General features: G+C 43.4%; 1 protein-coding gene across 3 annotated transcripts in view; it reads right to left on the reverse strand.

Moving 5' to 3' along the window:
* Positions 1-13684, reverse strand: part of trim37 (tripartite motif containing 37) — a 33264-nt gene that overhangs the window by 11117 nt on the left and 8463 nt on the right. For all 3 annotated transcript variants that reach the window (XM_070434249.1, XM_023968127.2, XM_070434248.1), the window contains exons 8-17: positions 13419-13542; positions 13249-13316; positions 10179-10303; positions 9923-9973; positions 9496-9577; positions 6894-6970; positions 6619-6798; positions 6401-6515; positions 6108-6305; positions 5064-5200 (exon numbers count right to left, since the gene is read on the reverse strand). In XM_070434249.1, the coding sequence (XP_070290350.1) occupies positions 5064-5200; positions 6108-6305; positions 6401-6515; positions 6619-6798; positions 6894-6970; positions 9496-9577; positions 9923-9973; positions 10179-10303; positions 13249-13316; positions 13419-13542 (1157 nt within the window). The remainder of the gene's footprint in view (positions 1-5063; positions 5201-6107; positions 6306-6400; positions 6516-6618; positions 6799-6893; positions 6971-9495; positions 9578-9922; positions 9974-10178; positions 10304-13248; positions 13317-13418; positions 13543-13684) is intronic.

A 13684-nucleotide genomic window follows, 5' to 3' on the forward strand; every position in this document is an offset into this window, starting at 1 on the left:
GGGGTGCTTTTCTGCAGGAGGGTCTGGTGCACTTCACAAAATATATGGCATCATGAGGAAGGACAATTACGTGAATATATTGAAGCAACATCTCAAGACAGTCAGGAAGTTGAAGCTTGGTCGTGAATGGGTCTTCCAAATGGACAATGACCCCAAGCATACTTCCAAAGTTGTGCAAAATGGCTTAAGGACAACAAAGTCAAGGTATTGGAGTGGCCATCACAAAGCCCTGACCTCAATCCATTAGAAAATTTGTGGGGAGAACTGAAAAAGCATGTGCGAGCAAGGAGGCCTACAAACCTGACTCAGTTACACAAGCTCTGTCAGGAGGAATGGGACAAAATTTCACAAATTATTGTGGGAAGCTTGTGGAAGGCTACCCGAAACATTTGAAGTTAAACAATTTAAAGGCAATGCTACCATATACTAATTGAGTGTATGTAAACTTCTGACCCATTGGGAATGTGATGAAAGAAATAGAAGCGGAAATAATCACTCTACTATTATTCTGACATTCTTAAAATAAAGTGATGATCCTAATTGAACTAAGACAGGGAATTTTTTACTAGGATTAAATGTCAAGAATTGTGAAGAACTTCAAATGTATGTATGTATGTACACTGCTCAAAAAATTAAGGGAACATAATATAAAATAATACATCCTAGATCTGAACGAATGAAATATTCTTATTAAATACTTTTTTCTTTACATAGTTGAATGTGCTGACAACAAAATCACACAAAAATTATCAATGGAAATCAAATTATCAACCCATGGAGGTCTGGATTTGGAGTCACACTCAAAATTAAAGTGGAAAAACCACACTACAGGCTGATCCAACTTTGATGTAATGTCCTTAAAACAAGTCAAAATGAGGCTCAGTAGTGTGTGTGGCCTCCACGTGCCTGTATGACCTCCTACAACGCCTGGCATGCTCCTGATGAGGTGGCGGATGGTCTTCCTGAGGGATCTCCTCCCAGACCTGGACTAAGCATCCGCCAACTCCTGGACAGTCTGTGGTGCAACGTGGCGTGGTGGATGAGCGAGACATGATGTTCCAGATGTGCTCAATTGGATTCAGGTCTGGGAACGGGCGGGCCAGTCCATAGCATCAATGCCTTCCTCTTGCAGGAACTGCTGACACACTCCAGCCACATGAGGTCTAGCATTGTCTTGCATTAGGAGGAACCCAGCCAACCGCACCAGCATATGGTCTCACAAGGGTCTGAGGATCTCACTCTGGTACCTAATGGCAGTCAGGCTACCTCGGCAAGCACATGGAGGGATGTGCGGCCCCCCAAAGAAATGCCACCCCACACCATGACTGACCCACCGCCAAACCGGTCATGCTGGAGATGTTGCAGGCAGCAGAACGTTCTCCACGGCGTCTGCAGACTCTGTCACGTCTGTCACATGTGCGTGTGAACCTGCTTTCATCTGTGAAGAGCACAGGGGCGCAGTGGCAAATTTGCCAATCTTGGTGTTCTCTGGCAAATGCCAAACGTCCTGCACGTGTTGGGCTGTAAGCACAAACCCCCACCTGGTGGGATGGTATAGCGTCCTTGCTGCGGTGTTGCCCTCCTACGGCCTCCTCCACGGCTCCTGATGTACTGGCCTGTCTCCTGGTAGCGCCTCCATGCTCTGGACACTACGCTGACAGACACAGCAAACCAGCTCGCATTGATGTGCCATCCTGGATGAGCTGCACTACCTGAGCCACTTGTGTGGGTTGTAGACTCCGTCTCATGCTACCACTAGAGTGAAAGCACCGCCAGCATTCAAAAGTGACCAAAAACATCAGCCAGGAAGCATAGGAACTGAGAAGTGGTCTGTGGTCACCACCTGCAGAACCACTCCTTTATTGGGGTGGTTCTTGCTAATTGCCTATAATTTCCACCTTTGTCTATTCCATTTGCACAACAGCATGTGAAATGTATTGTCAATCAGTGTTTCTTCCTTAGTGGACAGTTTGATTTCACAGAAGTGTGATTGACTTGGAGTTACATTGTGTTGTTTAAGTGTTCCCTTTATTCTTTGAGCAGTGTATGTATGTATGTATGTATGTGTATGTATTAGGGTTCACTGGTGACCAGTAACCCGGGACTTCCCGACTAAGCTCTCGCGTTTCCGAGAAATATTGATGGAGAAAAATATTTTAAAAATTATGTAGCACTAATGCAAAAATACATGTGCTACTAGCTGCATGCATGAACCGGAAATGTCAACTCTCTGGCTTCATCCATAGCTTACATTAGACCAGTAATCATAGAGCCTCCCGAGTGCACAGTGGTCTAAGAGATTCTAGGTTCGAGTCCAGGCTCTGTTGCAGCCGGCTGCGACCGGGAGACCAATGGGGAGGTGCACAATTGGCCAGCGTCGGCCGGGTTAGGGAGGGTTTGGCCGGCAGGGATGTCCTTGTCACATCACGCACTAGCAACTCCTGCGGCGGGCTGGGCGCAGTGCATGTTGACACGGTCGCCAGGTGCACAGTGTTTCCTCCGACACATTGGTTGCTTCAGGGTTAAGTGGGCATTGTGTCAAGAAGCAGTGCGGCTTGGTTGGGTTGTGTTTCGGAGGACGCACGGCTCTCGACCTTCGCCTCTCCCGAGTCCGTATGGGAGTTGCAGCGATGAGACAAGACTAACTACCAATTGGATACCACGAAATTGGGGAGAAAACGGCGTTCATTTTATTTATTTTTTCATAATAAAAAAAGACTAGTCATCACAATGCTAGTAGCCTACCATATTGAGCCTTCTCAATGTAAAGTCTCCAATAGAAAACACCACTTTCCTTCTCAATGTAAAGTCTCCAATAGAAAACACCACTTTCCTTCTCAATGTAAAGTCTCCAATAGAAAACACCACTTTCTTGCATGACTTCTATAAATTGCATTGCTGACTTCTCAAAGCAGTTACTTACGGAAGGCAATCCCCATCTTATATTCACAAATCTCCAAACCATCTTTGTGACACTGCTACTCACTCTTAACAAAATGGCTGGTACATTGTGTCCACAAACACGCTCGAGGAAATAGACATTTGCAACATGATAATGTCACAATAACAAAAGCGAATCCATGGTTTGACTAGTCAGATTCGCAGGTATTTGATCAACTGAATCTCCACTACTAGGCCTAACTGCTTGTCTGTTAAGCGGAGAATCAAATATGTTCCCTGTGACAAAACCTGCTTAATGTGGTGACTATCATAAAGTAAAAACACAACCTCCTGAAATTCCCCTGATAGCCAGGTGCAAGGGGAGAGAAAGGGGCCAACAAGCTGGCTGACATCTTTAAGATAAAACAAATGTAATGTTCACTAGTCTGTAGGCTAATAACCTCATATTTTAGGCCTACATTTAAACTAAGCTACATCAACAAATTGTGTGGACAGACATTTTCAGTTGATTAAATTGTGACAACTACAACAAGAAACCATTAGATTCCTGTCCATATTTTACGCTGATGTTATGTGCTTTTAAATAGCATTTCCGGTTTGAATGGGAATACCGTGATATGGTTGCATTTTTCCCAGGAAAGAAAATTGGTTGATTTTCTGGAAAATATTCAACCCTAGTGTATGTGTATGAGTGTGCGTGGATGGAGCTGGAGAACTTTGTGTTGTTTTTTTGCACTCAGCCAGGCAGTATGAGGAGCAGTGATGACTCACTGATGGCTCATCTGGTGAGTTCACAGTGAGGGGGTGGAGAAGAGAGAGCGAGAACATGTGAGACTTAGGCTCCAGCAACAGCCCTTCACTCCACACAGTCTCTTTGGGCTCATGGGTTTGAAAACACGTTGATGAAGTACGCATACATGACTCATATCAAAACTACACTTTCTAACTAGCACGACCCAGGTTGGGACAGAGAGGGTCCAACAAGTCATTGTAATGATAAGATCGATGTAATGATCGAGAGCATCCTGACCGACTGCATCACCGCCTGGCATGACAACTGCTCGGCATCTGACCGTAAGGTGCTACAGAGGGCAGAGCGTACGGCGCAGTACATCACTGGGGTCAAGCTTCCTGACATCAAGTTATAATACTATGCCGTGTCAGAGGAAGGCCCCAAGTCATTGACTGTTCAATCTGCTACCGCACAGCAAGCGGTACCAGAGCACCAAGTCTAGGGCCAAAAGGCTCCTTAACAGCTTCTACCCCCAAGCCATAAGACTGCTGAACAATTAATCAAATGGCCACCCGGACTATTTACAATGACATTTTTACATTTTTACATTTTAGTCATTTAGCAGACGCTCTTATCCAGAGCGACTTACAGTAGAGTGCATACATTTTATAACATTTTTTTTTTTTTACATACTGAGACAAGGATATCCCTACCGGCCAAGAGCAGACGCTCTTATCCAGAGCGACTTACAGTAGAGTGCATACATTTTATTACATTTTTACATACTGAGACAAGGATATCCCTACCGGCCAAACCCTCCCTACCGGCCAAACCCTCCCTAACCMGGACGACGCTATGCCAATTGTGCGTCGCCCCACGGATCTCCCGGTTGCGGCCGGCTGCGACAGAGCCTGGGCGCGAACCCAGAGACTCTGGTGGCGCAGCTAGCACTGCGATGCAGTGCCCTAGACCACTGCGCCACCCGGGAGACTGTGGCGCAATGACCACCCCCCATTTGTATTTACACTGCTGCTACATGCTGTTTATTATCTATGCATAGTCACTTTTCCCCTACCTACATGTACAAATTACCTCGACTAACCTGTACACCCGCACATTAACTCAATACCGGTACCCCCTGTATATAGCCTCGGTATTGTTATTTTACTTTTTATACATTTTTTACTTTAGTTTATTTGGTAAATATTTTCTTATCTCTTTTTTGAACTGCATTGTTGGTTTAGGGCTTGTAAGTAAGTATTTCACGGTAAGGTCTACTACACCTGTTGTATTCGGAGCATGTGACAAATAAAGTTTGATTTGAGGATGTGGATATAATTTCTGCGTTTTCCACCCCCAAATAATTGGGGGACTAAAACTAGAGAGAAAGCTCTGTGGTTAGGGGTGACAGTGGCGCTAGGTCACTCACATGGTCTCCTCGTCGATGTCGTTCTCCTCTGTGTTGCTCGTTGCCGTGGAGCTGCCCGAGGTGCTGCTACCGTCCAGAGGGTTCACCTCCTCGTCCCCCGTCAGACAGTCCACTTCCAAGTCCCCATCAGACAGCTCCTGACCACACCACAACGTTAGCGCAGCATTTACATAACAGCATTTAGTGCTTAACCCCTGACACAGCTTTTCCTACTCTGCTGTGTTTTATCGTCATCTGATAAAATAGTGCATGCTTAAGGTCCCCGTCAGACAGCTCATGACTATACTTTAACATTAATGCAACATTAGCGCAATGTTCAGACAACATGCAGCCTAGAGCTCAGCTGCTGACACAGCAAGCATTTCTCCTCTACTGCGCCCCATCTCCCTATTGAGACACCTTATGATAATGCATGCTGAGGTCAGCCCTTCAGTAGGACAAGAGACATTTTAGGTGGAAAAAGGGCGGAATGATTAATAAGTGTTTCTGAAATCTAATTTCGTCCAGTGCTATAGACGGGTTGTTTTTACCATGCCATACATTTTAATCTGAGACAAATATTATATGCTTCCTGGATTTTTATGTAACAATGTTTCGACCCCAGTGGTTATGTGAATACAAGGAAGCAGCTTTCACTGGGGATGGGGGGACATCTTTGTCCCCCCCAGTTTTATCATTGGAATGTGCTACAAAACGAGGCAACGGTGTGCTTTAGGACCATGCGGACGTCTCCGAGCGGTGTTTATCCGACTGGATAAAATATCTATATATATATATATATATATATATCCTCCCCCATTTCTAAAACCAAAGTTGCTGCCCTGTGTAAATACGAAGGAGACTATCATATCCACACAATATTTAACTGTTTCGACCATTGGGCTCGAGACATACATAGCTATAAAACTTAAGAGTTTCTAATCGGTGTGTTTGGGTACTATGATCATGTGCTGTGTGCACCATATTGAATCACAAATATGAACCAATACAGGGTGAACCTCTGTGGTCATCATGAATATGGATGAATATGTCTGAGTGACTCACATTGGAGTCGTCGTGCTGGGTCTTCTCCTCCTCCTCCTCTTCCTCTTTGGTCTCAGTGGCAGTGGTCTGGCAGCCATCCTCAGCCACGGGACCTTTCCCTGAGCGAGAGTCTCTCTCCGAGGTCGAGGGGCCCAGGCGCCGGTCAGGCGGGGACGAGCTGCGAGACTTTTGCCTACGGAACAGCTCAATGGCCAGCCTCTGACAACGTGGAGAGATAATATGCAATGAGTTAACGCAAATCATTTTAGTTTAGATAAATTAGAGATTAATTTGTGGTGATCTAAAACCCACACCTCTTTGAGGTTGTTGATCTGCTGGATGTAGCTGGACTGGGCTGACTCCAGCTGGCTGATGTACCAGTACTGGTCTCTGCACTTCTGGAAGAAGGTGGGCGAACGCACCTGATACCTGTTCAGGAGAGAAAAGTCAACTCAGCAGTCAAAAATGACTTCGATGAAGACACTAAACCCAGAGTTAGAAATGGCATCTTTCTATTAGTATTAGTGGTAACCTGAGGACCAGGGTGTCAGTCTGCATGTTGAGGTAGCCCTCGCTGGCCAACAGGTCCAGTCTGAAGAAGCGATTGTAGCCCCAGCACTCCCCCACCTCAAAGTCTGATGCAAACTCCCTGATGATGTTCTTAGTGGGGTCGCTGGAGACCTGATGGACCATCTCCACACGGTACTCATATCTATAGACACAGAAAATACACACGTTGAAGGGGACATAAATTCAAGTGAAAACTTCAATTCAAAGAAAGAGAATGACAATTTTACAAAAACATACTTTGACGTTTCAGGGAGTCCTGCAGATAGTTCCAAGAAAACGGACAGATAGTTGCCGCGCACCACACCGTTGCCATCCTGAAGGGAAAAACAAACACACAATATAGCTGCAAGCAGCAAGCAGGGGTTCACGCTGGATCGGATTTATCTCTAGAGAAACTGTGCAATGTTCACATTGAGTTGACAGGAAAAAAAACGGAACAAAATGGAATTCAAATAATTGAACCGACATCGGTCAATTAGTTGTTAAAAACGAATTTTGGTTAATTGAGCAGCACCAGTTTTCAAAGTTAAATACGTTACACGTCTTCTTCTCCAGAACCAAATGGACCGATTGGTACATAGAATCTATGTACCCATGTCTTCAAACCCTATATTTTCCAGAACTCCAGCTCAAACAATATGGCCGCTATGAGCCAATGAGCTTGCATGAATGTTTTTTTCCTGTCCAACAACGCTACGATGTGGCCAAACTGAACCATACTTTACAGCTTAGCTAGACTCATATCCCTGAACATGGGTGCCAAATTTCTTCACTCGGACTCAAACAGATCAAGAGATATAAACATGTGCCCGTTATAGCATCATCGGGTGGTCGATCTGAATGTGCTTGCATATGTTAGGGACATATGTACCAAGTTGTTACAATAAGATCCTCAGTGCCCCACGAGGTGAGATCTTGCATGGAGCCCCAGACCGAGGGTGATTGACCGTCATCTTGAACTTCTTCCATTTTCTAATAATTGYGCCAACAGTTGTTGCCTTCTCACCAAGCTGCTTGCCTATTGTCCTGTAGCCCATCCCAGCCTTGTACAGGTCTACAATTTATCCCTGATGTCCTTACACAGCTCTCTGGTCTTGGCCATTGTGGAGAGGTTGGAGTCTGTTTGATTGAGTGTGTGGACAGGTGTCTTTTATATAGGTAACGAGTTCAAACAGGTGCAGTTAATACAGGTAATGAGTGGAGAACAGGAGGGCTTCTTAAAGAAAAACTAACAGGTCTGTGAGAGCCGGAATTCTTACTGGTTGGTAGGTGATCAAATACTTATGTCATGCAATAAAATGCAAATTAATTACTTAAAAATCATACGATGTGATTTTCTGGATTTTTGTTTTAGATTCCGTCTCTCACAGTTGAAGTGTACCTATGATAAAAAATTACAGACCTCTACATGCTTTATAAGTAAGAAAACCTGCAAAATCGGCAGTGTATCAAATACTTGTTCTCCCCACTGTATGTTCAAATTGCATGGGAGGGTGTGGCCTTTGGCCCTTTACCATGATGCAAGGGTGCACCCTGCTAGCCCTTACCATTTCACTGGAATTAAAAATGTTTCAGCAAATTGGCAGAAGGAACATAAATATAGCTGCAAGGAGCAATGTTGGGATTCAAGCTGTGGGCACATCGCTCTAGAGGAGCTATGTACTCCTTATCACGCTTGCCAAATACCACAGATCAGATCATGCAATATGCATACTTTGGACAATTTTTTATGATATTGACTACTTTAAACTTTTTCTCCAAAACAGCTAGACTGATCGGTACCAAATGTGGTATATATCATCTATCTTCAAACACAATATTTTCCAAGACTCTTACTCAAACAATACAGCCGCAATAAGCTTGCATTAATTATTATTTGTCCAACAGCACCCCCATGCGGCCAAACTGAACCATACGTTACAGATTAGCTAGACTCATAGCGTGTGTGCCAAATTTCATCACCGAGCCAAACAGATGGAGACATATAAACATGTGCCGTAATAGCTCCAACACAGTCGATCTGAATATGCTTGCATATGTTGAGTCTTGACAGTGTTTTGAACATGTGTACCAAGTTTGGTTACAATACAAGTATTAATGTCTGATTGATATGCATTAATGTGCCAGGCAACACTCACATGAACGTTTATTGGTCAGTAGCACCATGTTGTTGGACATGCTAGTCTGGAAAATATTCAGTTGAGACCTTGGTCCATAGATGCCATGTGAAGGTTAATCCAGATTGAACCAGTGGTCCCGGAGGATATGTGATTTCAGTGTTTTTCACAAAATTCAAAATGCCGTAAAATCCTTTATGGGTCTTTTTGGGTCCTTGGGGGAAATTTGTTCCTTGTGAGAAGAGCGACCTATGCACTGAATTTCAGGACCCTGGGTTATATGGGGTGAGGAGCATGACCTTTCAGCGTATGCAATTTCAAGCACCTGTTATAGCGCCACCTTGTGGCCAATTGGCATTTATCATAATGTCAAGTTGCACCCTCCTCTGCCTTACCATCTCACAGGAATGTGCATGTTACATTTTCCTTGTAAGAAAAACCGGTATAAAAATAATAAACCAGAAGAAACCAGCTTCGCTGCTTGAACTCGTACGCCAAGAAATACAACAGGGGTTCACCAGGTTCGCTGCTTGAACCCCTAATTATGATGAACATTAAACCAGAGTTTTTCACAATCCAATAGTCACCACTTAGTTGTGAAAAAGGTGACATATCAAATCTAGTAGTTAGAGTAAGATACGATGAACATACAAGATCATTAGTAGTTTAGTAGCAATTACTACTAAGTATTAGAGAACAAACAATTGTTGGTGTCTACTCACTGGATAAACCTTGAGTCTCCAGCAGATGCCAGATATCTGGAGTGGGGGGCTATAGACGGGATCTGCCCTCTGTCTCAGGGTGCTGTAAGGACAACACAACACACAGGCAGAAAAACAAATCAGATAAGAGGAACCCATTCATTAAAAAACACAATTTCAACTTCTTCTTGGTGAAGTGTCACAACGAGAGAGAAATTGCTCATGGGCCGACATGTCCCTGGTTGACTTAATTAGCAGCTAGAACATAAGCACTTAATCAGAGCCTTTGGACCTGGCAACCCAAAATAAAGTATGAGCAACCCAATGGGGTGCTTTGTACTATTTTCCAAGAAACGGAAGCTAAAATATGTTTGTTTGTTGTTCAAAGACTGTCGATTTCTATTCCTTGGGCATACACAAGCTCATATCCAAACATTTTCAAGACTACCTGAAGTTGGCCAGAACAAAAGTGCTTGAGTCATAGGCAGGAACCAGCTCACTGTGGAGAGAGAAAGTTTTTCCGTAATTACACTTCTCAATGTCATGAAATATCCATTAAAAGCATAACAATATCTTATTTAACAATATTTTTTCTCTCAAATCAAGCTCTCTAGTCACAGGATCTGTGGTTTAGTACAGTACCGAGGGAGGTGTGCAGGTACAGTATAATGGGTTTAGTGAAATAGGTTTAGTTAGTATGTTACCTGGTGAAGTCTGGGGGGACTGGAGTGGTGACAMAGGACTGCATGGGCTTACGGTGAACCTGCTGGAACATCAGCAGGATCTCTGGGCTCTTGGAGATCAACTCGCTCTTACTGCAGGAGCGCAGCTGTAGGACAGAGAACCACACACAATTGAAGAGCTTTGCAGAGAAACACCTGACCACCACTCCCCCTTCACCCCCACTCTTAACGTATCTCATTTCACTGGAGGCATGACGCACTCATGGTAAAGTTTGACAGGCGATGAAAAAGCCAAGATTGTGACTTCAGAGAGGTGAATTCATAAGAAAACACCTGTGTGAAGGTTTGAGAACAGCTGGTTGTTTTTGCTCAAATGACTATGCAAAAAGCATTAAAAGACCCTAAGAAAAGTCCTGAAAGATTTACATGGCAGAATGTGTGAACTGTGTGACTAACAGTTGAAGCCAGGACACCCATTCTCTCAGGGCACTGGTGACCATTGAATTTAGGCTCTTTTGAAACAGAAATCTCTGGACTGTGAAATGGGCAGGATCATCAAGCTCTTGTCAATCGTTGACTCATCTCACCATAAAATCTTGGTGTTTTTCATAAGTTTCAAATCAGGGCGAACGCACCTGGTTTCTTAAAGTTTCAAATCAGTTCGCTCAGAAAACAAAAAGTGAATCTCAGTAGTCTGAAGTTGCTTCCTATCCTTTTCTCCCTTTCTTTATCTGCACTGATGTGAAAGAACTGGACAGGTGAAAGCACATCGTGGTCATGAACATCACTGCTTTGACCATCCTGTCTGTTCAGGGCAAGTGCAGATAAAGAGGATATGAAAAGACAGAACGCCTCTAGACAATTGGTGGCTCAGTGCCTCCTCTCGCTCAGCTTCCTGCTACCCAGAGTAGAGGTCGACTGATTATGATTTTTCAACGCCGATACCGATTATTGGAGGACCAAAAAAAGCCGGTACCGATTAATCAGCCAATTTTTAAAAATGTATTTATTTATTTGTAATAATGACAATTACAACAATACTGAATTAACACTTTTAGTTTAACTTAATATAATACATCAATAAAATCAATTTAGCCTCAAATAAATAATCAAACATGTTCAATTTGGTTTTAATAATGCAAAAACAAAGTGTTGGAGAAGAAAGTAAAAATGCAATATGTGCCATGTAAAAAAGCTAACATTTAAGTTCCTTGTTCAGAACATATGAAAGCTGGTGGTTCCTTTTAACATGAGTCTTCAATATTCCCAGGTAAGAAGTTTTAGGTTGTAGTTATTATAGGACTATTTCTCTCTATACCAACTGTATTTCATATACCTTTGACTATTGGATGTTCTTATAGGCACTTTAGTATTGCCAGTGTAACAGTATAGCTTCCGTCCCTCTCCTCGCCCCTACCTGGGATCGAACTAGGAACACATCGACAACAACTACCCTCGAAACATCGTTACGCATAGCTCCACAAAAGCCGCGGCCCTTGTAGAGCAAGGTGAACAACTACTTCAAGGTCTCAGAGCGAGTGACGTCACCGATTGAAACGCTATTAGCGCGCACACCGCTAACTAGCTCCGGAGTTGATAGGCTTGAAGTCATAAACAGCTCAATGCTTGAAGCACAGCGAAGAGCTGCTGGCAAACGCACGAAAGTGCTGTTTGAATGAATGCTTACGAGCCTGCTGCTGCCTACCACCGCTCAGTCAGACTGCTCTATCAAATCATATACTTAATTATAACATAATAACACACAGAAATACGAGCCTTAGGTCATTAATATGGCCAAATCCGGAAACTATCATTTCGAAAACAAAACGTTTATTCTTTCAGTGAAATACAGAACCGTTCCGTATTTTATCTAACGGGTGGCATCCATAAGTCTAAATATTCCTGTTACATTGCACAACCTTCAATGTTAGGTCATAATTACGTAACATTCTGGCAAATTAGTTCGCAACGAGCCAGGCGGCCCAAACTGTTGCATATACCCTGACTCTGCGTGCAATGAACGCAAGATAAGTGACACAATTTCCCTAGTTTAATATTGCCTGCTAACCTGGATTATTTTAACTAAATATGCAGGTTTAATAAAATATACTTCTGTGTATTGATTTTAAGAAAGCCATTGATGTTTATGGTTAGGTACATTCGTGCAACAATTGTGCTTTTTTCGCAAATGCGCTTTTGTTAAATCATCCCCCGTTTGGCGAAGTTGGCTGTCTTTGTTAGGAATAAATAGTCTTCACACAGTTCACAACGAGCCAGACGGCCCAAACTGCTGCATATACTCCGACTCTGTTGCGCAGAACGCAAGAGAAGTGACACAATTTCCCTAGTTAAAAGAAATTCATGTTTGCAGGTAATATTAACTAAATATGCAGGTTTAAAAATATATACTTGTGTATTGATTTTAAGAAATGCGTTGATATTTATGGTTAGGTACACATTGGTGCAACGACAGTGCTTTTTTCGCAAGTGCGCTTGTTAAATCACCCGTTTGGCGTAGTAGGCTATGATTCAAAGATAAATTAACAGGCACCGCATCGATTATATGCAACGCAGGACAAGCTAGATAAACTAGTAATATCATCAACCATGTGTAGTTAACTAGTGATTATGTTAAGATTGATTGTTTTTTAAATAAAATATGTTTAATGCTAGCTAGCACCTTACCTTGGCTCCTTGCTGCACTCGCATAAGAGGTATCCAGCCTGCTACGCAGTCTCTTCGTGGAGTGCAATGTAATCTTCCATGATCGGTGTCCAAAAATGCCGATTACCGATTGTTATGAAAACTTGAAATCGGCCCTAATTAAATCGGCCATTCAGATTAATCGGTCGACCTCTAACCCAGAGTGCTGTGCGGCGTGCCAGACAGCCACCGAAAACACTCACTTCCCACTCTCCTCCTAAACACCTGCCTCCACAAACCACAAGACAACACAGTTTGTCCTGCAAGAAACACACCCTCTCAAGGTACAACACATTCCAATCCACTTGTAGTGCTACCTACGGCGTTCCTGGTGTTAAATCTTTTTAAAATGGTACACTGTATACTGGTATAGTACAAGTCCACATACCTGATGTTCCACCTCCTGCAGGAGAGACTCCAGTAGCTCAGTCTCTTGGGTGAGGGAGGTCTTCTGACCTGTTGTGAGAACATTTTCATATAAAAATAATATTTTAGTGACATAGAAGGGCATTACAGTGACAAGAGAGAAACACGAATGGTGTCATGAAACTTGCGTACCCATGAGGGTGATGAGTTTGTTTTTGAGCTGGTTGTCGAGACGGGCAATCATCATCTCTACTGCATTACGTATCTCTCGCACTCGCTCGTCTTTGGCCCCTCGCACTGCTTCCACGTTCCTCTCCTGAGAGAACCAGAAAACATATGTTGAATTAAGGCAGACGGTTTCGGCGTTGTAATGTATTTTGGTAGAACGGTAACTTCATCTGTCATCACAGAGGGATAGAGTAGAGTAGGCATCCCATCACAACAGAGGCAAATTAGCT

This window comes from Salvelinus sp. IW2-2015, linkage group LG23 (genome assembly GCF_002910315.2).
Source record: "Salvelinus sp. IW2-2015 linkage group LG23, ASM291031v2, whole genome shotgun sequence".
NCBI lineage: Eukaryota > Metazoa > Chordata > Actinopteri > Salmoniformes > Salmonidae > Salvelinus > Salvelinus sp. IW2-2015.